The 26,371-nt window shown below is 41.8% G+C and overlaps 1 protein-coding gene across 1 annotated transcript in view; it reads right to left on the bottom strand.

The window, feature by feature from the left end:
* The window catches only part of IGF2R (insulin like growth factor 2 receptor), a 126,999-nt gene that overhangs the window by 29,606 nt on the left and 71,022 nt on the right, over positions 1–26,371 (bottom strand). The window contains exons 16-30 of the mRNA XM_075597099.1: positions 24,318–24,495; positions 19,585–19,700; positions 16,874–17,036; positions 14,072–14,251; positions 12,614–12,715; positions 11,166–11,267; positions 9,697–9,871; positions 8,566–8,736; positions 8,331–8,474; positions 7,859–8,040; positions 6,864–6,951; positions 5,802–6,014; positions 4,093–4,223; positions 3,026–3,123; positions 401–531 (exon numbers count right to left, since the gene is read on the bottom strand). Of these exons, the coding sequence (XP_075453214.1) occupies positions 401–531; positions 3,026–3,123; positions 4,093–4,223; positions 5,802–6,014; positions 6,864–6,951; positions 7,859–8,040; positions 8,331–8,474; positions 8,566–8,736; positions 9,697–9,871; positions 11,166–11,267; positions 12,614–12,715; positions 14,072–14,251; positions 16,874–17,036; positions 19,585–19,700; positions 24,318–24,495 (2,174 nt within the window). The remainder of the gene's footprint in view (positions 1–400; positions 532–3,025; positions 3,124–4,092; positions 4,224–5,801; positions 6,015–6,863; positions 6,952–7,858; positions 8,041–8,330; positions 8,475–8,565; positions 8,737–9,696; positions 9,872–11,165; positions 11,268–12,613; positions 12,716–14,071; positions 14,252–16,873; positions 17,037–19,584; positions 19,701–24,317; positions 24,496–26,371) is intronic.

The following is a 26,371-nucleotide window of genomic DNA, read 5'->3' as shown; positions in this document are numbered from 1 at the left end:
CCAATGGACTGCCCACGGAAAGTCCCTGGGACCCACGACCTAACGCAGGGCTTCAACTGTAGCTTATCAATGATCTGATTTATGGGCAAAGTATATCGCAGAGGAGCCACTGCATAATTCAATACATTTACACATTTATATGTGTGTGTGCATGTATACATGCGTGTGCGCATGTATGTACACGTGTATGTGTACACATACACACACACACTTTATTTTTTCCTAGACAAATAGGTCTTTAAACTTACGCTAGTAGAAGGCACCACACGTATTTTTGAAGGCTTTCACCTAAATTGCTGTCTCCCTGCCAACGCATTTTAGGCCCCTCATCCAAAACTGAGCAACAATTTGCTTACACATCACTAAGTTGTAGTATACCTCTACAGCTTCCTTAACTCACCTGTCTCAGGCACTAGAGAGTTGCACACATTCATATAGTACTTTTGGGTTGAACCAGAATGTGAGACGGCCTCCCAGTTCTCCCTGTATTGTGACAGCGGTGACAGGTCATAGGAATTTCCATCGGTGTCCCTGAATTAAAAACAATAAGTTAATAGATTTAAAAAATGAAAAGCAAACAATTTAAACCTTTTGAGAGCCCCAGGATGCAGTCACCAAGACATAGTGACTGGCACTCTGAGGGCTACATGACGTAGTGATCACATCATGCTCAAATTGCTGTTTGCTTCCAGGTTAGATCCCGTCCTGCGTTCTTACAGAGCACAGGAAGTGATCACAGTGAGGCAATGGAGCAGGGTCAATCTCTTGTTGCCTCCAAAATGGCGGCGGCGGCGGTCACGTGACCACTATTGAAAGTGGCCAGATGACCACACTGTGCTGGAGGGGCCGTGGCACTCAGGCAGCACGAACCCCGTCGGCACTCCATGGTTTAACCCCAATCACTTGGACTCGCAGTGTATACGAATCATTGACTTTTCAGAATGTCTAATGTTAGGCCTGGGACATAATAAACACTTTGGTGCTGCTGCTCGCTGATGCTTGCTGCCGCTCGCTCTACCAGGAGCTTTTTGCTGTCCTGGCAGAGGAGACAGCAAGCGCACTTGGGAGGCGGGTATCACTGTATGTGTGTGTCACTTGGTAGCTGTCAGTGTGTGTGTGTGTGTGTGTGTCACTTTGAAGTGGTCTGTGTGTTTGTGTGTCACTGGGGAACCTGTGTGTGTGTGCGTGTGTGTGTATATTATATAATATTTTAAAAATTAAAAAAAAAAGACATATTGTGAGAATAAATTATTTATTAACATTGTGCAACTTGGATAAATATATTCACACACACATATCACACACACACAACACACACACACACAACACACACACACAACACACACAACACACACACTGCTGGTCTGGTGGCTCTGTAGTTACAATGCCGGACCGGCTGCAGCCCCATTGGATGGGAGCGGTCACGTGACCGCTCCTCCGCTTCCCCGAGCGGCAAATTTCAAACTTGCCTGTCTCAGGGAAGTTTCTCAGCCTCCGCACGCATCAGCGTGCATGCGGAGGGAGAAACTATAGCCGCGCTGATAACAGATGCAGGGTCTTTGTGCATCTGTTCAGCGCGGCTCAGCGACGCTGAGTTCACTATGTCCTGGGCCTTAGAGTACCGCAGACATTATCACGCCATTGACATGTAGTCTCTAGTGTGGGGATCACAATACCAGACCGGCTTCCCTGAACTGGAAGATATGAAGATATATATATATCTTCAGTAACATCCTCAGAACAGAAGCGCCCATCGATGCAGCAGCCAAAATAATGCTTTTGGAAAAAAATAGTGAAATGTTCAAATGTATTTCCATTCTCATGACCCCAAGATCTGATTTCTAAGGCTGCGCTTATAGTGCCGGCTACGGATGACGTCACCCGTCTCCGTAGCCTTTGTGAAAGTTATAATTTTGAGTTTTGGAGACGTCTGTTGCTACAAGGGGAGTGATGTCAGACAAGGGGGAAGGCAGAGATGGAGAGGAGCTGTAATTTCTGTTTGTATGCTGAATTTACTTTACTTTAAATTACGGGAGAATTTACTATTCTAAAGTTATTAATCTAGTGTGTGTCACTTGACACACACACACACACACACACACACACACACACACACACACACACACACACACACACACACACACACACACAGCATCAGAAGCTATCTGATTGGTTTATAGCCTGTCACATGGTGAGACCGTCGCTGTAAAAATCAAATTCTACTGACTATAGATATTTAGGTCGCTCCGTCGCAGCATGCCTACTATAAGCGCATGCGACTGATTCAATGCATTTGTTTTGACGCAACATCGCGTCGCTGGCACTATAAGCGCACCCTAACGCAGCATTTGACGCTACTCCCCCTCACTTTTCTTTAGACGTTTAAACAAGGGAATCTCTTTTTGGAGTTGAACAAATAAGGCCCGAGATACGAACGTGCCACCAGACCAGCGTCGTTAATGGTGAAGTATAAGGTCATTGTTACGGTAGCGATAAATAGCAGGAGTCTGCCCTGTGGTCATCTTAAAAGGGGGTCAAAATATGGAAGTGGAGAACAAAACATTTTTTGTAGGGAAAACTATATGTGTGGCCAACCTGATGAACGATGTGTATGGGACCTGAAACATTGCACTCTCAACTGCCCATGGAAGACCCTACATTAAGAGACAGGAGTAAAGCTCCACTTTGTATCTCGTTTGGGGAACTCTGCTTTATTGCTTTTAAAATCTTAAAAGAGGCAACGGCTGCCTCCTTAAATAATATTCCTCAGATTCCAAGGAGAAGAGGAGTCTCAGCTGTGGTCCTTCACTAAAACCTCCTCTTGCTCAGACAACCTTCTTAAAAAGTTTGTCAGCAAAGGGAATTGTTACTTTACTTTGCTGCCTAATCTTCCCTGCAGAGCAGTTCGATATACTGTATTACAGACTACAGAGTATTATACCATGGTGACTGCGTGTTTGCAAAGCGCAATATCCATTTCAAGAGAGTCTGTAGTCTATAAACTGAAGATGTGCTACAATCTTACTTGTAAGAGCAGCTGATTGGCTTGAAAGGTATGCAGGCGTGACGCGTATGCCATTCAAACATGTAAGTGCAGTCTGGGGTTTCCTTCAGAAAGACTGGCTAAAAAAAATAACAAAAACATCAGACAGAATAAGGTCTCTTCACCTTCCATTTTAAATATAACCCAATGCTATTAATATTTCAACACCATAGAGATCAGTTATTTCAGATGACCAACTCAGCAATACACAATCACACCAATATCTTAACCTCTTCACTTTAAGCATTCATAAATGACTGGTTACAGTCAAATGCAGATATCCATCATATACATTGGATGACCAATGTGACTTGACCTGCAAAATACATTTATGTTTCTGGATAAGGGGCAGATAATAAAAATAATAATTATCCAGTTGGTATAATATTAGAATTTATTTAGTGTTCTACATTTGAGAATATATCTCAGACTGGGGTAGCAAAGAGCACACAGTTGGAACCATATAATACCCTACATGGCCACAAAGTATAGCTAAAAGTGATATACCCAGGACTAAAGTTAATAAATAGAGCCAGGCCTTAGCAAGCCTAAAAGGGACATCCCCTCCTAGGACTAAAGTCAGTAACATATTTCAGGAGTTACACCTGGGTGATGCTGTTTTTACCCAAATCGGACACCAGTAAATATTTTAAATGTTTTTACAATTATTATTATGAAACAGTGAGTGAAGACGTGTTTATTTCCTCTGGCTACTCCCCTGTCCTATGACACTGTCTGCAAGAGTTTGCATAGACAGGGGCCCCCTTTTTATCTTTATTGGCTCTCTGATAACAGGGTGGGATAATGGTACACACGTAAAACACTCGAATGACGAACACTTCTGCATTTAGAGGCCCCAAAGAAATTCAACTTGTAACCATGCTATGAGCATGTTTAGATTTATTTAAGGAAGCCAATAAAGACTGATAAATTCTTTACAAAAAGTTGTTTTCTGTCCGACTTGGTGGTGAATGTAGCTAAAGGGACCTGCTTAAAAACATGCACAGAAATCAGGCCTCCTAGACACCGAGTAAATTGAATATACTAACCTCTTGGTCTGCACGGTCACAGTAAAAAAGTATAACCGTCGACCGGTTATATATTTTGTGGCAGAGATCTCCACCTGTATAGTTGATCATAATAAGTCCATTTTCGTATGTGAGATTTTGGTTAACCAAGCCTATTCAAGGTGAGAAAAACAAAGACTCATGAAACACTATATTGGCATTTAATACGGATTAGTATGTTACTGTATGTAAAGGGTTAATAATGAAGTCTTTGTTTAAATTCAGCCGGTTAATAAATCTACGAACTAGATTTTGGATAACAAAAAATGTGTTTTAAGTGAACTGCAGCTTAGAAAGGTGAAGCACTCTCAGCAGAAATACATGCATTACAAGGCTAATTTTCCGCCGCTACAACTGTGTACCAACAACATAACAATAAAGTGGCGTGAAGCATGGGGATTAAAGGAGCAATTCATGCACCTTTTTCTATTTATTAATTTGGGACATTAATTTCAGCTCCAGGGACCCCCGCTTCCTGAGGCACAGACTTCTGTAAAGGGGGCCGGTATCTCTGCTTCCCTGGGCCAATAGGAAGCCGAACTTGAGGTCACAGATTGCTATTGGCCAGCATGCCGTGGGAGCGTTGAAACCCCGCCATTAGGTGATCCCAGCTAGACGAGCTTCTACCGGCACCCCCTAGAAAAGGTCTGTATCTCCGGAAGCAGGGGCCCCCGAAGCTGAAACGAATGGGGTTAGCTCCAGAGACCCCCTGCTTAAATCCCATGTTAAAAAAACAATGGCATGCTTGGATTTCGTCTTTAAAAGGTGCACTCCTCTCCACTCGGTTTCCGATTGACTTATTTTTGATTTTGCATAGCAGGATATAAGAAACCACCCTGAAGAAAAGAATGGTCTACTACAAAATGCAAACATTACACAGATCCCCAGCAAGCTCTTTTTGGGAACCCCTGAGCCCCCACAAAATATATAGGTATATGTGTCAAAATGGAGTGCTATTGAGCGTGGCAAATGTATACAACAGGCGACAGAGAAGCCCAATGCTACATCCAACATGACAGAAATACACTGTAAAATACTTATATATTCTCTTGAAATTGGGTCATTTAGTTTAACCCTTTGGCCAAAGCGTTGTAAGCTTGCGAGCCACGTCAAGGCAGACACATTGCCTGTAAGATATTTTGATATACCAATGCGCCGATTCTTTAAAATAAAAAGTGACTGTTAGATTATGTTCTGCTTCAGAAACCTTGCAATGCACATTCATCAACGGAGATAGCTCGGCTTTCTAAGTGGCATTTGCAGGTACCCATCCTTATTTGTACAACTATTTCAAAGAAGGACTTGTTACACCTTGGACTGGTTTCATTATCTATTATTTTTTAATGCTTCAAACCATTAATATTTGTACAAATTACTTTATGTACTAATTTATGTGTATTAAAAGCAAAATTAATATTACAATTTTACACATTTTTTTAGACCTCAGATTGAAGATTTAGGCTTGGATTGTGATTACTGGCCCATATTTGCCCTCAAGCAAACCATATTGCTTGGGCATACAGGGGAACAAGTACAGTATGTTTTTATTTACGTAGCACCAACATATGCACACAGCTCTGTACAAACCGAATATTACAATACAGAGAAATAGAATAAGTGCCTCAGACTTCAAAGCCGACAGTAGGAAAGGAATCCTGCACCTATCTATAGACACTCAAACAAACCGGTACCTGCTATCTTATAGGACTCCTTGCCCTTGACCTGACAGGATGACACGGTTGTACCAGGTTTTGCTTTGGTTTGACACTCCGGTCTAGTGATCCCACCGCACACTCTGAATTGGTACACATAGTCATTTGCTTTTACTTCAATGTCCTTTTCTCCTAGTGGCTTCAGATTGTAGAGATAGTCATACTTCGGGTCTCTTACTTGACAGTTGTCACCTGTAAACATATTTTAAACAATACAAGAAAAATGAAGACATGAAGGCTGCAAATATTAAGCTTCCGGCAACCATTTCATATGCTGCAGACTAACAGGGAAGGATATGAATATTCTGAAGCTAATGTGAGGATATCTCCCAGCTGAAACCAGTGGCACTTCATGCTTAACATGCTGTAAGCGCATGTTACTTACATGAACAAAGTAGCTGTACTTAAATGAGAAATACATCAATTGGCCAAACCAATACAGACTTTAAAAATAGATATTGTTGAGCATACTTAAATTCAATTACACCAAAAACATACTCCGCTCTCTGTGCTAAACTTTGCCTTTATAAATCAGAACTGGACTACAGGCATACCCCGCATTAACGTACGCGATGGGACCAGAGCATGTATGTAAAGCGAAAATGTACTTAAAGTGAAGCACTACCTTTTTTCCCCACTTACAGTATCGATGCATGTACTATACTGAAATCGTCATATACGTGCATAACTGATGTAAATAACGCATTTCTAACAGGCTCTATAGTCACCCCGCTTGTGCACAGCTTCGGTACAGGTAGGGAGCCGGTATTGCTGTTCAGGAAGTGCTGACAGGCGCATGCGCGAGCTGCCGTTTGCCTTTGGGCGATATGTCCTTACACGCGAGTGACTTAAAGTGAGTGTCCTTAAATCTGGGTATGCCTGTATAGATGTTCATGAAATCAACCGAGCAGCCCTGTTGCCATCTGTGGTGTTTTGTTTGTAGGATTTATACGATATGTGTTCAGGAAACTCGTACTGAAAGTATACTTGTGGGTGTTGAATGTAACATAGCAAACATTAACAAAAACTGTGTGCCCATACCCTCTGCTCTTAGAACAGGGCAGGCCTCAGGAGTCCGCCACAGGAATACAAATTCACAACCATCCTGCTGCTGGAAGACTGGAGATCCCTAAGTACAGTAGCAAAGCAAATTGAAGCAGATCAGTATCTTCACACATGGGATTTTCATTTACTTTTAACCTGAAACACAGGCTCTGAATCTTGAGCTTTCCCTCACAATCCTTCAAGTTCCTCTCGCGATCTTACAATGGCTTTTCACAAGCCATGCAAGTCCTCAAATTAAGAGCCAACAGTCAAGAGACAGCTTCCTATATTCGTTAATAGTTTGGTTTCCAGTTGACCAGAAACACATTCATTTTTTACCTGACGGTTTTCTCAGTTAAGAGAATCTTCCCCATTTAATGTATATTTAAAAAAAATAATAATAATTAAATCCATAGACGATGGAACACCGATGATACACCACACATTGCAGGCCTATCCTATATCTTTAACACATTTCATCCTTGTCTGGAACGATTAAATACACCCATTACATCTCTAACGGCCCATGAAATGTCTGTCAATTGAATGTATTACCACTGTTCATTTAATGCAACCATGTACAATCATAACTCGGTGCCCAGGACATACTTGAAAACGAGAGGCAACTCAATGTATTACTTCCTGGGAAAACATGTGATAAATAAATAATACATCTCAATATATTTGACTGTATGCTGCTTCCTCGTTCTGTTTTATTCCTCATTGTGCTTATTGTACTGTACACACTGCATGAAACAACACCTTGGCCTAAAAAGCTCAAACATCTGTAGATATTTTTTGTCGAGTCTGCAAAAAAGCATAACAAATGTGCAACAAATCTAGTTTTATCAAAGGCCAGTAACCGTACTGACAAAAAAAAAAAGGAGAAATTGTGAAGTGTGAGAGCACCATCTTGTGGTTCAGTGAATTAGGCTAAGAAGCTTTCATTCATTGCTTTCATATTAGATAATATGAGAAACGGAGGAACTTACAGTCTTCCGATCGCACTGAAAAATGATCCTTGTGGAGTAGCGCTGTTTGTCTGTACATTTGTCACCATTCATGTAAACAATACTAAGAGATCCATCTGTGGATGCTTGGGGACTTATCTGGATAAAGCCAAGATTTTGGTTTTGGTTGTCTGTTGTCTTCATGCAGGATCCTATTGCACCTCCTATAGAGGACACAAATACAAATGAAGGAACAGCAAGGAAATGCAATAACTATGAAGATACTGAACAACTCATTGAACAGTCTAAAACATGCTTTAATTTAAAGCAATTATTATCAATACGAACACTGAAACACAAATGCCCATATTTACTAAGTGGTGCTATGCAATAAGCCACCTTCCAGGGCAGGAAGATTTATTTTACAGCTAACTTAATTTTGAGTTGACATCACCAAGATAGCAAACATCATCAAGTATTCGTGCTGGCAAAGATAATGAAGGATGCAACTTGCCTGGACATCCACGGACATATGGAAGAGGCTTACACACGTTCAGATAAAAAGTTCTTTTTTTTGCTTTGTCTGACATGTCAATAGCGATCCACGGTTCGCTGTCCCGGCTGAGATCACTCAGGTCATACTCATTTCCAGCAGAATCTGGAAAAAATAACAAAAACATGAAAGCCTCAATAAAATAAAACCTTAAACGTCCTTCGTCGCCTGAAAACCCAATCTACTCTGCCCTTACCTGTAACTTGGCAGTCAACTGGAGCTGGGGCGCAGGCCAGAGCAGTTTTAAACTCAAAGAAAGTGTCGTAGACTTTTGCTGCAGTATTGATCTCCTCGCGTAGCAAGGAGAGTTCACCAGGGTAAAGATCATCATTGCACACAAACCGCACTGTGAACGTGTCCCATTGCCCTGTAGTATAGAAAACAAATACATCTCAAGATAGCCATCTTTGGGCACGCTCAGAGTTTCAATACTGAAGCGACTCGTGCAGTCAGTCATATAGTTCCCTCTATCCGTCAAGGATGTTTCATTATTCCCAAATTCATGAAACATTTCAACGTAATTTCTGTTGTTGCAAATTATGTTTTATTAGTTTATAATAATAATAAATAACACGTTTTAAATATAAAGAAGAACATATAGAGGACTTTCAGATTAAAATAAACATGGGATGGTAATGAAGGTTAACTTCATTTTGAATTCAATCACACACACTTTAGAGATTTCTTTGAAGAATGACATGTTCAACCATTGCTCATCACTTCCACGAGTTCCATGTGCAGCTGCGGATTTGAAAATCCGCCACCCCATGGCACCTAGCTGTGGCAGCCCCCTCCTTGCTGCCACCCCCTCCCCCTTCTGAACCGAGGCGTCATCGTCACCAACATGTCGTATGGCGTTGCCATGGTAACGCGACGGCATTTGACGCTGCAACGACGCGTTGCCAATGAGACGCCCTGTGACGCCACATTTGATACTGCGGGTCAGAAGGAGAAGTAGGGCGGCAGCAATGGGGAGGCAAGGCACATGCGAGTACATTCCCAAAACCAAAAAAATCTTGCTGAATGCAAAACCAAGCACTCAGAGGACTTCACAAAAAAGTACATTGGTCTATACAGTATAACTTATGGTAGGTAAAAAAGTGGCAAAACCCCACCACCATTAGAGTGTACAGTAAATAAGATCACTTGTGAGCAGATTCACGTGTCTCAGACTGGTCTGCAACCTGCTTTTCACCTTTACTAAACTGTTGAGAAAGGTTCGGATTTCAACCGAAACTTCGATTTTTATTTCACTAAACCTTTTCTTTTTGGCGAGTCCTGAGTTTGCTTGGTTTTATATATACGCACACAAGTTTTTCCTGCTCACCTGACTCAGGCTCAAGGTTGCCACGATAGGTGAGGGTTATGGAACCTTCTGTAGACAGCTGCAGAGACCTGTCTACTTGCACCGGCCTTGTTGCTGTTCCTTTCTCATATTCACACCCTGCGGCTGCTTTCCCACTGACAGAGCCACATTCTTTCACAGTGCCACAAATATTCAGCTGGCGTATTAAACAGAAATGGGAAATATAGCAAAGTTATGACGCCTGACAGTCTACACTACATTCACTACAGTAAACAGGTAATTGGGTCGACACTGTATTCTGCACATATAATGCAAGGATAATACTAGTTCTAAACCATAGAGCGGAAACAGTATGTTTGGAGAGTGTGTAATTGAATGGAATAAGCTTAAGTGGGTGGAACAGAATGGTAGTTAAAATATTCTAATTATTTTAAGGCTGTTCAAAGGTTTTCTTCAGTCTGTATATATCTTTATTTGTATGGCACCATCCATATACATAGACCTTTCAGGATTAATACACGTGACAATATTAGGACAGGAATAAGCACTTCATACATAAAAGACACTAGGTGCGTGTGATGGTAAGTGCATATGCTAGGGGTCATGGTTAATGTATCAGAGATGTATAGTATCAGCCAACAGAGCGACCCAAATGCTTCATTATAGGTGTGTTTGATGTGGGCCTTAAAGGAGGCAAGAGAGGGTGCTAGTCGGATATTTAGGGGCAGGACGTTTCAGAGGTGTGGGGGCAGTAAGCAAGAAAGGTTTTAGGCGAGAGGAATTTGTGTGTGGGATTTTAATATTTAAAAGGCAAGGATAGAGCAATCATGGTGGAAGGAGTTCCAAAGGTAGCAGGTTCTATGTGATAGTCTTCTGGCATGGGTGGACCAGAGAAGACAGCATGGACAGAGTGCAATAGGTGAGAAGATACAGTTTAATACATCTTCATAACATAGTAATGTTCAGACAGAAATGACTTGAGGGAAGAGGTAGAGTCCGATTTAATGGATTAGGGAGATGATTCACAACAACATTGTGAATAGACTGAAATTGAAGAGACTGGGAGGTACAGGAGACCTGCAGAAGCATGATAGAAAAGCACTAGGATTCGTGGTAAAATACTGATGGAAAAATTGTTGTGCCTTATCAATTTAGAGGCAAGAAAGAATGATTCAGCAAGGAACTGGAGGAAGGAGTCAAATATAACAACCTGGGGGAAAAGAGTGACTGGTAGAGCGATCTAATGTAAAATAACAGACGATTAGGGGGAAATTAGCTTAAGTGGCAGACAAAAAAAATCCATTTTGGAAGTATCATGTGTAAGGCAAATGGGAAAGTATTCCAGAATAAACTACGGAGAGGACAAGCTTAACTGTACCGGAGAGGATAAACCAATGATAGCACAAACTATGCAGTATACTCATCAACAATGAAATATGTGAACACCTACAGTATTTAGAGAGGAAATAACACAGACACCTGTACTTTACCTTAAATGATTTCCCATTTCCAGAGACCTCATATCCTGAATCATTCTTGAGTGATTCAAGGTTAAAAATAAAGCCGGTATTTGGGTCTTCCACGGAGCAAGTCTACAGGAAAAAATAAATTACGCATACTTTTGATGTTGCGCTGATTTACCCGAACACAACTTATCCATTTTACAAGCTCCAGTAATATCGCATACTGGAAAATAAAATATTAGCAGCATTTGAAAATAATAAAATATGGTTGTTTCAGGCATTTTCCATTGTAATAGGTATGTTATTTATTCACATCTCTCAAATTATCTAAAAGAAATTAGAGAAGTAACTTTTATTTATAGAATTCTTCAAACTTGCAGCACACCAAAACCTCCTATATAGATAAGTCTGCAGAGATGTCTCCACTGACTTGGGCCCAGTTATCAATAGAAAAAGGTTTTGGTTTGGCCAAAAGAAAGCTGAACATCTTCGGCCTATTAAGATGACCCACAGTTTTCAGACTCATAGCGGGAGAGTCAAAGGTGCCACATGTTTTGCACCTCTGCGAATACCAGCGATAGAGCTTATTATTTTTTGGGGGGGAGGGGGGGTAGGGAGGGTAGGAGGGGGGGCCCCGCGCTCTTCCCCAAAACATTTAAATTAAATGCTGGGGGAATTGTGCGCGAAGCCTCTGCAACTCCCTTACTTGGTCTCCGCGGCTTCTGGCGACACGTCATCAAATGATGCCGCTGGGTCACGATGCGTTGCCATGGTATTATGATGTCAGAAAACGCCGGCAAACTGGTACGTACGGGAGGGGGGTGGTGCACGAGCAGCGGGGGAGACAAATTAAAAAGTTTGCACACCCCTGCATTAGCCTGTGATACTGATATTCGCAGGGAAAACACCATTAACCGAAATGGCGTTTTTCCCGCAACACAGAGTATTGTAGCTAAACGAAAGGTCCACCGTCTTGACTTGATATCAAAGTTCTATGCTAATCAAGTTCCAAATCAGATATAATTTGTTTATTACAGAATAGCCAAGTCAGTCAATTAGCACAGCTGGAAATGCACCTCAATTTCCTAGGAGCACCTACAGATTACATGAAACGGAGTACAACCTATTGTGGTCTGCCTTCTTTCATTTTATTATTAAAACAATGAAGCAAACAGTGATTACAGGAGTATTTGCACAATATAAATTTAAAGAGGAAATATTAAGGAAAATCTTTCTTGACTTTAGTATTCGTCACTAGTTCACTATACAGTAACTTTATTTTTCTTTATTCAGTACATAGACTATTAATTGTTCACATAACTGCGCTTGAGATCGTCACTGAATGCCATTACTAAAGAATAATAACCAGAAGTACAGCAGTTATTGTATTTACTTTTTTGTTGTATAACATACAGTATTAAGAAAAGAGGCAGTGAGAAAGACAACCTTTGATGTAGCTTCACTAGTTCACCTACCTGAGATCCGTTTTTCGTGTTGGTGACAGGGCAAGCAGCTTCCGTCTCCCACAAAAAGGTAACCACACAATCCTGACTCGAGATAAACTTTGGGCTGCTAGACTATAAAAAAATAATGCAAAAAATGACTTGTTGGGTGTTTGCAGATGCAGCTGCATACTGTGAGATGTTCCTAGAAGAGCCTTGTTTAAAAAAAAAAAAAACACACAATAGGCACAACACAGAGTTCAGGAAGCATTAATAGCCAACTACTGAGGATTTTTAAGACATTCTGGATATTGGGATTTAAAGAAACTGTTAGGACAGTGAAAGGAAGCACAATTATTTTATGATAGCTGTAGATCTGAATTTTAAGCATAGACAACCCTGATCACACACTGGTATGTTGTGCACAATATCAACGCTCGTAGTGACAAAAATTATACATATCGGTATATTCGTAACAATTTATCCTACTGTGAATAGTCACTCATCGTCTAATATGTTTACTATGATTCCAAAGTTGATTTGTTTTATTAATAACTGGTGTACCAATAATTTGCACAAAAGTTCTACAACAGTAAATAAGTAACTTATACAGATGTAGCAAACATTACCATTACGGGGCAACACCACAACATTTTTGTGCAAAATCACGCTGTGTTTTTACTGGTGGCTCCATTTGTTAGAACGAAGCAGTGTAAAATGCAGCATTGGAAAACATTATATTGTGCGATCCCAGGAGCTGTAACGTTTGCTACATTTGTAAATCACCAACTTTCACAACTGCATAATATCAACTCACTAGAAGCACTTTTGGTATTGCATACTAAATGTTCAATAGCCGTTTTGATCTTATTCTGGGGTAGTACAGGTAGTCCTCGCTTATCCGACACAATGCATTCCGCAAATCGCTGTCGGATAGCAGATTGTCGGAAAGCGGGACCAATGTTAACCGGTGGCGATTTCCGTTGGATACGCGAAACTTGCGGCAGATAATGCATTTTTCTATTGCATTAGCCACCGATGGAAAACGAGTCAGACAGAAAGCGAAACGTCAAAGCGAGGACTACCTGTATTCCAGTCTTCACATTTCTGAACGCAAAATCTCCCAATACAAAATAGATCATGGACAATATATTTTACATCCGTTTCAAGAATTGTTATAACATTTTTTTTATTCCCATTCCCAACACATCTTGATAAAAAGAGCAAAGATTGCGCTCACAAATCTCTGAATTTATTGCATTAAGAGAGTATACAGTGCAGATTGTGATTTTACAGAAACAACATGAAATCTCAATACAGGATATTTCATAAAGCCTTTTAAAGGACATTATATTTTGGCTCAGAGAGATGTAAAGGGAAAGCTGAAGGTTATAACCATTCCATTTCTTATTCTAGTCAACCTCAAACCCTTCCTGTATTTGCCACTCGTTTGCATGGTGGTACAGACATAAGATCATATTTTATACTTACCAACGTTCTCTTTGAGCAAACAAGATGTATTCTGGTTGAATAAAAAGTCTTCTGCCCTTCTCCATTGGTACAATCAGAGCCATTTGTGTACTCAACAAGTATTCTACCACTCTCTTCTATGATGGGGCCCTTGCTTGCAACCCCCAAGTTGCTGATTGACACGGTTTCATGCATTGCATCCTGTAATTCACAGAGCCTTGTTGAAGCAGTTTAACTCTATACAGGCTCAGCCACAAGAGCAAACACCAACCCAAGAAAAGAAAATAGGCAAATACACAAACACAATCATTTTCCACCAGAAACTTAACCTGACGACAATTTGAAATGTCTTGAAATACACTCCGTGCTAGGAAACTACAGTGTATAGCAGTGCAACTTGTTGCAGGCTCCTGCAGCACTCACGTGTAAGAAGGGAGATAGATCTAGGAATGTGCATTGAGATGCTGATCACAAATACCTTTAAAGTGCCTTAATGTCCACTACAGACACTTACCGCTCTGTTCCTGACTACACGGGACGAGTCACAACCCCTACACAAGTGATCACACAGTCATGGTGCACAAAGGTCTTACAGGATCGTAAAGGTTAAATGCCCATTAATTTGCGATCCGTTAGAAAATGACAACTCATACTTAACTCCATGCAGTATTACATTCTGTTGTGTGATGTGTTACGATGTGTAACCTGACTGCTGCTCTCTATATGACTGCTTCTCTTTATTGTCACAGGTTTAAAACAATAAGTTGTATTGGGATCTGCATGAAATATACACATACACATGTAGCAGAGATTATTAGTCCTGATAACATGGAATAACGCAAGATATAACAGTAAATACTGAATGTGTTGAGGTTGTTACGGTAGGGAGTAGCCGGCCTTCATAAATAATGGTGAAATTCATAATTCTAAATTCTAAATTTAGGCTGCCCCTAAAACCGTGTGTTAAGGGCTGAAGTGTCAGCTCTTGAGTCTAGTCATGCACTCTGATATGTTTCCCTATACATCTGTTCCCATTTTACTGTCTCCTGTAGGCTCATAGACTCGGCAAGCCATGCGGGGTTAGGTCCCATGATAGGAGATAGCTACAGAACAGGGACTTCGGGAATGGGAGTTTAAGGGTGGATATTGGGGGGCAACTAGACGTAAAATCTGTGTAAAATGTTGCTGACCGGAGTAGCCGGTAGTACTGGTATTTTACCCGCAAATGGCGTATGATTTGCGGGGACCTGTCTGTAAATGAAGACCCCATGTGTATGGAAGTCCCATGCGGAGTATAGGGAAAACCTGACCTGGTTGGGGTTTTCCCTGTTCCCTTTTTCCTAGAAACATAAAACGTCAGGTGTAAGTTTTAGGTGGGATATTTGTGTTGAAATGAATTTATCTTAGTTGCAGGAGCTTGGGGAACAAAGTAACCGGTAGTCCCGTAATTCTCCCTGACGTGCAGGCATGATTTGCGGGTACGTGAGGTGAATTACACCGGGGCTACAGTGTCCCCCAGAATCCTGTTTTTTCGAGCCCAGGTAGCCCAGATCCATTTCCCTCACAGGTATAAGGTTCCCCAAGACATATACTTTATTAAAAGATGTTTATAGTGTTTTGAGCATTTTGTATAAATGTCTATGCAGCCAGCCCGGGCATCTACATAGGTGCCGGGATGTCTGCATAGACATCGGAGTTCAAAGGAGAGAGGATATCCAGAGGTGGCAAAACTACTTGGTGAGAGGGGAAGGGCGATTGTCCAGGTCCGGAGAACAAAGGGCACCCTGTGGGGACACCTTTTGGGTCTGTAAGACCTGGTGGAGTCTGCCCAGCGGGTGGCAATGGGTTAAGCTGGGGGAAGATGCAGCTCGTAAGCACATTTCCAATTGACTAGTTTGTATTTCCCGCTCACCCGGATTTTCGAGCCTGCTTTCCACGCTTCCTCCTCCGACTCAGCTAAGAGACGAGCCCGTTTCTAGTAGCTAGTGGGAGGGAATTCCCACGCTCTGATTGGTCGCCGCCCCGACTTCCATGTTGGAAGATAGAACAGCGGAGGGCATGTAAGGAGACGGCCGAGACCGAGAACCCTGTGGCTTATGTCGGTGAAACAAGGGCTGGCTTTTCAAAGTTGCTCTGTTACGAATAGCAGAGCAGCCGGCTTCATTTTTGGAGCTAGGAAAGCCTGCCCAGCAGAAACCAAGTCAGACGCGAGGACCAAGTTCTGAAAATAGAACGTAGTGGTCTCGGCTAAGGTTTTTAGCTGAAAGAAGATAAGGAAGCCGGGAGGGATTTCCCTGTCAGGGTAAGCCTTCAGAAGCAGGCGCCCTGCACCTATGAGGCTAGTTTCGACCCCAGACCCCCAGTAAGTGTGTATTTCAACTGTATTTTGTATATTCATTGTGTGTACGTGGGTTTAGCCGAATAAACTAAATTTTATTCCATTACCTTGTTTTGCCTAGTGAATGATCCCAGTTAAAAGGTGTTAAAAGTCCTGGTCTCCTGTGACTGGGGTGACGTGTCAAAAGCACTCGCTGTAAATCTTTCAGTAATAATGAGTCGGCGTGAACAAAAGCGCCTGCTAAATCTGTGTAATTTCTCATTTCTGATGCCTCAAGCACAGACTGCAGTGGTCACAGGGAGAGCAGGCACGGGAATTTAAATGGGTTTATTCACTTAAATGAGAATCGTTACTGATGAGCTACTGCTTCAACTTCCTGAGCATGGAGATAAGAAGTATAAAGCTGAACAATTGTGTAAATAAGATAGAAGGTAATCTATCCCGCCTTAAACTATTTTTCCAAGATGCTATGAAAATGTACTTACATGATCTTCCTCATATTTCATCTGGCAGACAGAGGCAAAGCGATCGCATCCTGGCACTGGGATCAGGGATCGGCACACATTGATGTAATATTTATTCCGCTTATCTGTTGAACGATCCATAGCATACCAGTTTACAGAACGGTGGGCTTCGGACTTGGATAAACTATATAGAGTAACAGACAATAGGGAAGCTTACCAAGGTCATTTACTGAAAAACTTTGGCAGGAAATAAGCTCAAGATTATGCAACAATTTTTTCATTAGATTCTTTACCACTGGAGGTTCTAAATCAATGTTTGGACATTAGTACCTTAGTATGACTTGTGTGTATAGTTTTTCACATAATGTAAGTGCAACCCAATACAGGTATACCCCGGTTTAAGGACACTCACTTTAAGTACACTCGCGAGTAAGCACATCTCGCTCAATAGGCAAACAGCAGCTCGCGCACGCGCCTGTCAGCACGTCCTGAACAGCAATACTGACTCCCTACCTGTACCGAAGCTGTGAGCAAGCGAGGAGACTATAGAGCCTGTTACAAATGCGTTATTTACATCAGTTATACACGTATATGACTATTGCAGTACAGTACATGCATCGATAAGTGGGAAAAAAGGTAGCGCTTCACTTTAAGTACATTTTCGCTTTACATACATGCTCCGGTCGCATTGCGTACGTTAATGTGGGGTATGCCTGTATGTCAGTTTAAGATATTTTCTCTTCAATGTTTTACCTTTGTTTATTGCTGATAATTGGATTTACCAGATGCAATATATGTATGTATGTATGTATGTATGTATGTATGTATGTATGTATGTATGTATGTATATATATATATATATATATATATATATATATATATATATATATATATATATATATATATATATATATATATATATATATATATATATATATATATTGTATGTGCTATTTGTATTGGCCAAATATCTGACAAGTGTTTTTTGTTATATGCAAATCTATATTGACATTTACTATTTAAAAATGTAATAGGATGCACACATGTTCTCTATATTATTCCCCTTGTCTTTTTTTATAGATTGGGTTATACAGGCATACCCCGCTTTAAGTACACTCACTTTAAGTACACTCGCGAGTAAGTACATATCGCCCAATAGGCAAACAGCAGCTCACGCATGCGCCTGTCATCACATCCTGAACAGCAATACCGGCTCCCTACCTGTACCAAAGCTGTGCGCAAGCGGGGAGACTATAGAGCCTGTTACAAATGCGTTATTTACATCAGTTATGCACGTATATAACGATTGCAGTACAGTACATGCATCGATAAGTGGGAAAAGGTAGTGCTTCACTTTAAGTACATTTTCGCTTTACATACATGCTCCAGTCCCATTGCGTACGTAAATGCGGGGTATGCCTGTATGGTATATTTCATATGTACTTTAGATGCTCTATATTGACATCATTTTAGCCATTGGTTATAGACATTTGGGATCAGTGTTCTCTCTCTGTTGCTTGGCAGCAAATGGGTTCCCGGTCTGTTCTCCAGAAACTGAGACCTATTTATACGCTTTAGCCACATTCAATGGCATAACCAAGCTGAAATCATGTTGTCCGTGACGATACGTGTTGGTTACGCCATTGTTGTACCTTGAAGGAGCACGTGGGTTACCGGATCTGTTTAAGCTGAAATAGTGCTCGTTGTGCAAGAAATCCTAATATCGGTGTGCACTTGTGTTCAGAGAAAATACCAAAGTCACCGATCCTGGGTTGATCTCATCACCTATTGTGACGCTCCAGGAACCTACAGGACTTTCTCAGTGGACACAACTGTAAAAATGTAGCTTTTTCTGATGTGTAATATGTAATTGCACGGTCAAGTGATTTTCTACCCTTGTATTTGCATTAAAAATCTTTTAGCAATCCTACACTATGAAGCGCGCGCTTATTGTTCTTATATTTTAGATATCTCCTTGGAAGTTTGGTACTCCTTAAAGAAACTGCCCAAAACTTCATTAAATTTGGCCTTTCACTTTCTGAAGAAAACAAAAGCCGATATTCAAAGCCTACTGGATATAGATTGTTTTCTTACATTTCTATATTCAGATCCTTTTCGGGTGATGTGATCTATAGAATAAAAAAAGTTAATAAAAATATATACACTTGTCAATTTTACAAACAAAGTGTTAAAATTAATTGAAAGTGGTGAACTCACTAGAGTAACACTTTGAAATAGACACACACACACACATTGTGTGTGAGTGTGTGTGTATTTCCAAGTGTTATACTCGTGTGTTCACCATTTCAAATTATTTTGAACAAGGTTTGTAAAATTAATAAGTATATATATTTGTATTATCTTTCAAATTAAACAACACATTCAAACATTTAGAGGTGAGCTTTTGATATACCTGTAATCATTTACATGTCATGTATTTTGGTACCATCATCTCTTTCTTCAGTTACTTAGCGCTGATTATATTTATTTATTATGTTTTGTACACACACACAAAGTTAATACTACTCTAAGGTTTCTTTGTGATTGAGATCTGTTAAGCGTGAGAATATCTTATGCGTAAATGGCATGTTTCAGGAGTGTGAAAACAATGAAATACAGATCTGCAACATCTCAAAAAGTACAACATCCCATTTCAAGCATGTATTTACATTGCAAATACAGAGGGAGAAGACATGGTCTGTGTACAGCAAGTTAAATCAGATTTGTCTCACCTGGAGAGGTCATACTGTTCCGCTGAATGTTCATCCATCACAACACATTCCATCGGCATCTCTGGGCAAGCGTATTTAGTGTACCACTTAAAATTGTATGTGTAATTATCTTCTGCCTAAAAACACAAAAAACATGTATATTAGTACAAATGATAGTCCTTTACTCCAGATGATAATATTAAATCCGACTGGGCCTACAGCCTAGGAATATTTTTTTTTGGTCACTACTACGTACACAAATGTGTAAAAGCAACAGTTCACCTCTAATGTGGAAAGGGAGTGCCAAAGTTACAAGAAGGAACCATTCTGTGAAAATGATCATGCATTGTAGTATTTTTTTCTTTTCCTACAGAATATAATGCACTTTTATTGCCATTAATTTATATGGTGCGGAAATATTATACAGCACAATACAATACATAGTTAAATTGTAAAATGAGGTTGAAAAAAAAGACGTCCTTCAAGTTCATCCCATGTTAAATTTAGATGACTGTATCATAACGATACATGTACAGAATTATGAAATAACTTTTATTAAGTACAGATGCAGTGTTCTACAAGTTCGTTTTGGGTGCGAGGAAACGGCTGCTGAAAGGGACCTGACGGTGCTATCGAGGAAATCGAAGTTTCCCCACGCCCAAAAACCCAGTAAGATGGCTGCCCTGTTGAGCTTAAGGCCGCGCTTATAGTGACGGCGACGTTCCCCCAAAAAGAAACGCATTGGCGCCATCGCGTGCGCTTATAGTAAACGCGACGGCGACAAAGCGACGGGGCTATGCGAATTTCTGCAGCCGGGAATATTTGATTTTTCAGGGGCTGTCGTGTCACGTGACAGCCCCTGAACCAATCAATGGCCCGTCGCCCTCACCGCAAAGCGGAATAAAACTTTCGCTAGCGGCGACGGGTGACGTCACGAGTTCGGTCGCGTCGCCCGTCGCAGGCACTATACACGCGGCCTAAAGCAGCAGGGGTCCCTGCTTCTGAATGGGAGTCTCACTGAATGAATCCTACCGGTCAGCCACCAGTCGAAGAGCTCACAGAGAGATCAGAAAGAAGCAGCCCCTCTCTATTTATCCCCGCACAGCTCTAACAGCAGACTGCGCTGTGTTTATAATTATTTTTAGTACATAGGATTAAAACAGGGGTCTCAGGAGCTGAACCACATTCATTTCAGGTCTGGGCACCTCTGCTGTCCGAGGTACAGGCCTTCGTATCGGTGCTGGTATCTCTTGCAAGTTGAAATCGCCCACATCATGGCCCACGTAACCAGGACATTTAAAACGTGCAGAAGATAGCGGCATCTCATACCTCTGTACCTCGGGAAGCAGCGGGTCCATGGACCTGAAATTAATGCGGTTTGGCTCTTGTTCCAATGCTATGTACTAAATATAAACTAAAAGCAAAGCTTCATTACTTTTGTGGCTAACCGTTATGGTAATTAAGAGACTAAACCCTCTTGTAGCGCCACCCCCCTCCCCCGAGCCCTCTGGGTGGCCTAACCCCTCCTCTAGATCAGGGGTGCACAATCTTTCGCCTGCGCCCCCCTACTTACCTTGGCTCTGGCGTTCTGACGTCACGTGACTCCACGTTGGCATGGTGACGCATCTCCAGAAGCCGTCTTGGCCAAGGTAAGGGACAGAGGCTTTCGCCGCTCCCCCGGCATTTAATTTAAATGCCGTAGGCAAGCGCTGGGCCTCTATAAGCGCCAGGCCCCCCCACAGAGACTCTCGCACCCTCCCTGTGGGGCATGGCACCCAGTTTGCGCACCCCTGCTCTAGACTAATACCCAATATCCCTATTAACCAAATGTGGCTAATAGTGGTTTTGGGCATTAACCAAAATAAAATAAACATTCTGTATAGTACAGTAATTACCAAAAAAATAAAATACATTTGAAACATAAAACGGATTGTCACTGTGAATTACTAGACCATTTCAATGGAGAGCGTAGATATCCATATTGGCATTAAATATTAAGCTTACATTTAAAAAAAAAAAAAGTGTCTAACTGCTAAGGTAATGAAGTGGTAAACCGTCCCGCTACCCAACCGGGAGGCCTAACCACCCTCTCCGGATGTAACTACCCCAAGCCAAATTGTGAGGATCGGCGTTAGGTCCCGTGACGACACGGGTGACGCGCCTCAGATCAGGGAAGCTACCCACAGGCACTGCTCTATCAGGCAGGGGGATACCTCCAGGTTCGGGCATAGGCCTCGCGTCACATCTCATGACGCACCACGGGCGCAGGAAACTACGCGCAGGCGCCGCGAAGATCACACGAGGAGTTAAACCCCAAACTCAACACTAACCCAGGATCACCTGCGGCACACTCCGCCACCTGACTTGGGTGCTTGTATACCAAGTGGGCGGTTGATGCTAATTTGTGGCAGCTGCTTGCTGGCTGCTCATTGGCTACCAGACCTTTATATACTCAGCCAGCCCTCTGGCAAATTGGCTGAGCATAATTCTTCTTTGCTGAACGTAGTGCTTACCCCAAGCATCCTGCTGCCTTGTCCCCTTGTGCATTTTGATCCTGTCTAGTCTGTGTTTTTACCTCGGCTTGTACCTGGACCCCCGACTTCTCCCAACCTCGACCTTGGCTTGCATCTGGACCTCTACCTTCTCTACCCCTGGACCCCGGCTACCCTCCACGGCTATCCGACATCTCCTACCCCTGACCACGGCAAGTATCACTACTATTCTCACTTCTCCAACCCTGACCCGGCTATACGACTATCACTCTGCTCGTGCTCTAGCGGCTGGAGGCAGTGTACCCCAACATCCCCACCTCAGCCTCACGGTCCCGTCCTGCTTGTGGTGAGCACCCGTTGCACAAATATGGCTAAAAGCGGTTTTGCCCATTTGTGAAGCATAAAAAAAACAAACAAAAAAAACAACTAAATAAAATACACATTGCAATACAATAAAAAACAAACACTAGCCAATAAAAACACTGTGTCACTGTGGTTACCAATGCCCTCAACGTTGGTAGAGATAGCCACACTGGCAAGTAATGGGCACCTTACAGTCAATAAATATTTTTCTTACCCATCCTCATCCAACTGTAGCACGAATCACACTGACCCACAAAGCAATGATGTTCACTTGAAGGTGGTGTTAATTTATTTTGAATGTATTTTTTTTTTTTAGATAAAGCTTAATATTTATTGCTAATGTGGATATCTAGGCTCTCCATTGAGAGGGTCTATAAATCAAACGTGACAATATTTTTATTGTGTAATTTTTTTGGGGGTGGGGGAACTACTGTACTGTACAGTATGTGCATTTCATTTTGGTTAATGCCCAAAATCAGTATTAGCCACATTTGGCTAATAAGGATATTGGGCATTAGTCTATAAGGAGGGGGGGGATGTTTGGGGGTGCAAGTCACTAACGTAATGAAGCTTTGATTTTAGTTCCTTTTTATATTTAATACATATGATTGCAGCAGGGGGTCTCCCAAGCTGATCTGCATTCATTTCAGGTCCGGGGATCCCCTGCTTCCCAAGGTACATGCCTCAGTATCAGGTGTCGGAATCTCCTGCAAGTTTAAATCTCCCGGTCACGTGGGCCGTGACGCAGGAGATACTGGCAAAGATACTGAGACCTGTACCTGCGGTTCAGCTGGAGATTGGCGCTGACCAGACTGAAGCAGGGACGGCCGCTCTGGTAATCCTTCTGGGATAATCCCTCTGTGCTAGGCCATGATCGTGCTTGGTCATGATCACGGCCGCACTTGGAGCGGGTGGACCGCGGCCCAAGTGATGTGCATGGGGAACTTGTATGGTGCCACATTTGTAGGTGAGGTTTCACAGGATCTTATAGTCTACATTGAAACGGGAACGAACAAGAAACACATGGCAAGTGTATTTAGAGGGTAAAATGAAGCGCAAGCTGTCTGCGATACTGGAATGTATTTGTTGGGTATGTAGATGTGTAACTAACATTTTAATCAGTTTTAAAAAGATAAACAGATTATACCCCAGGGCGCAAAGTGGGGGTGCAGCTGTTATTGAGGACCCGTGCTTCCCCGAAGGCATTTAAAATAAGTGCTGGGGATCGAGTGAGGCCAATGTAACTTATTATTTACCTTGGTTCCCGCGACGCGTTTCCATGGCAACCAGCGTCAAATGACGCCGCGGGGTTATGTGACGTCGGGGCCATGTGACGCTGAAGCCGTGCGGGGGGGGGCTCGAGCCGGAGGGGCGACAGGGGGGCACATGATAAGTTTGCGCACCTCTGAATTATACTATATTTCACTATATTATATTACACAAGTGCAAGAGAGAAAGTATGTAGAGTGGGAAGGTGGACAGAACAGTACGTGGATGATGTACTTTTAAAGTCCTGTGCTGGGGCTGTCACACTGATTTTGAATCAGGCTCTGCCCCTGAACTGACAAGAGCAGTGCGAGCATGTCACCTTGCGGGAGACTCTCCAATAGTGGTGCCAAGCAGTGACCATTGTGGAGCATCACTTTTTTTTTTTTTAAAGAAAGAAATGTATGTACGTCAAAATCTTTTACATGAACTATGCTTCAGAATATGCTCCCACCATATATACACACAATAATAAAATCAACACTGTTACTGTTAGGTATTAAACATCAATTGAAAATGTGATCAGTGATTACAAACGCTTGTTTGTCCTCCTTTGCTCCAGGTGAAGTGGGTGGGTTATTGTGATTGTAAACCCAGGTGGGCAAACTTCAGCTTTGCCTGCAGACCTCATACCTGATACTCTGGTTGCCCGATGTTTGCATCCCTGTCACACAAGAAAGTTATGAGTGAAGAGCGAAGGGTATTCTTTTTATCGTTGTAGGGAGATCCGTCCTTGTAATGGACTTGTATGATTCCGTCGTAGTAAGAAAGCCTGGAGTTAGGAACACCAAGATTCCAACTTTGGTCTTTACTGCAGGAATAAAAAATAAAATAAAAAATGCAAACATTGTTTAGAACCCAAGAGAGACATGCAAAAATATATACAGTAGGTAAGGGAAGACGTCATACAATTGAGAGATCGAGTATCATGTGAATGTGGGCACACTGCACGCTTTTTGAGGGTAATATTTATTTATAAACAGAAACCAGTCTCCATCTGGAAGCAGGATTAACCATAAGTAGTAGAAGTAGATACAGGCATAGCCCGGTTTAAGGACACTCGCGAGTAAGGACATATCATCCAATAGGCAAACGGCAGCTCGCGCATGCGCCTGTCAGCACGTCCTGAACAGCAATACCGGCTCCCTACCTGTACCGAAGTGGGGAGACTATAGAGCCTGTTACACATGCGTTATTTACATCAGTTATGCACGTATAGGACGATTGCAGTACAGTACATGCATCGATAAGTGGGGGAAAAGGTAGTGCTTCACTTTAAGTACATTTTCGCTTTACATCCATTCTCTAGACCAGGGGTGAGCAAACTTTTTATGCCGAGCCCCCCTTTTCATCCATGAAATTTTTCGGGCCCCCCCTGCCTAATGTAATCAAAATCACGTGAAAAAAAACTTTATTAAACGGTATACAATGTAAATACAAATACGTCTAAATACTTACATATTTCAACATTTTTAAAACAGTTAAACATTACAATTTAAGTATGTTTAAAAACAAAAACCAATCATATTAAAATAACAGCAAAAAGAACAGCAAAAAAAGGAGGGCAATGTAGTATTGCTGCTTTAATGAGATGGATGAGCCTGAGCGCTGGCAGTAAGGACATCCATCCTTGGTGATATTCCAGAGACTGCTACTCTGAGCTCTGGTTCCACATCCAGACGGGAACGATTTTTGCTTTTTAAAGTAGCTAATTTGGAGAAAGTAGCTTCACACAGGTAAGTTGATGGAAAAGGCAAGAGCACGTCAATAGCCTTAGCAGAAATATCAGGATATTCGCTCTTCATGGTGACCCAAAAACTTGTAAGGCTTTTCTTTTTGAATTCTATTTTTAATGTGGAGTCGTTTGATAACTCTATCAACTTTTCTTGATCAGTAAGTGGTAGGTGGGTGCTTCCTACATCGGTGTCAAAAGGATTCCCAATCCAGTGAAGCTCCCCTGTTTGCAAGTCCCGGAACCTCTCAGAGAGATTCTGGTGGAGATTTTCAAGGTGTGTTTTTATAACAGAATCAATCTCTCTTGGATTAGCATTAGAGGCTTCTATGAATTCGCTGAGACATTGAAACATTTCGCAAGATCCTGCTTCATATTTATGCTTCCACAGTGTGAGGTTTTTTTTAAAAAAGTTGAAATTTTATCACCCATTGATAAAATATTGCTATTTTTTCCTTGTAGAGATGAATTCAAGTCATTCATTTTTTCAAAAATATCGCTGAGGTAACACAAAATTTGCAGCCATCTTTCGTTGCAGAATTTTGCAGCCAAGGTGGGGTTGTGATCTGAAAGGTAAAGTTGGAGTTCATCCTTGAGCTCAAAGACTCGGCGAAGAATCTTTCCTCGTGATAACCATCTAACTTCGGTATGCAAAAGGAGGCTGTCATATTGTGAGCCCATTTCATTACAGAAAATGGAAAATAACCTGCTCTGTAAAGGTCGAGCTTTAATAAAATTCACTATTTTTATTGCATCGTTAAGAACTTCATTAGCTTCGGGCTCAAGCTTTTTTGCAGCAAGAGCTTCACGATGTATCATGCAATGTGTGAATTTCACATGAGGTGCGATGCTTGGCACCTTTGCTCTGAAACCATTCTTATGTCCCATCATTGCAGCCGCACCATCTGTACACACACCAACACAATTATGCCACAGCAGATCATTGGCCTTAAAA

Source organism: Ascaphus truei, chromosome 4 (genome assembly GCF_040206685.1).
Source record: "Ascaphus truei isolate aAscTru1 chromosome 4, aAscTru1.hap1, whole genome shotgun sequence".
In the NCBI taxonomy this organism is placed as follows: domain Eukaryota; kingdom Metazoa; phylum Chordata; class Amphibia; order Anura; family Ascaphidae; genus Ascaphus; species Ascaphus truei.
This window is presented reverse-complemented; position numbering and strand designations above follow the sequence as displayed.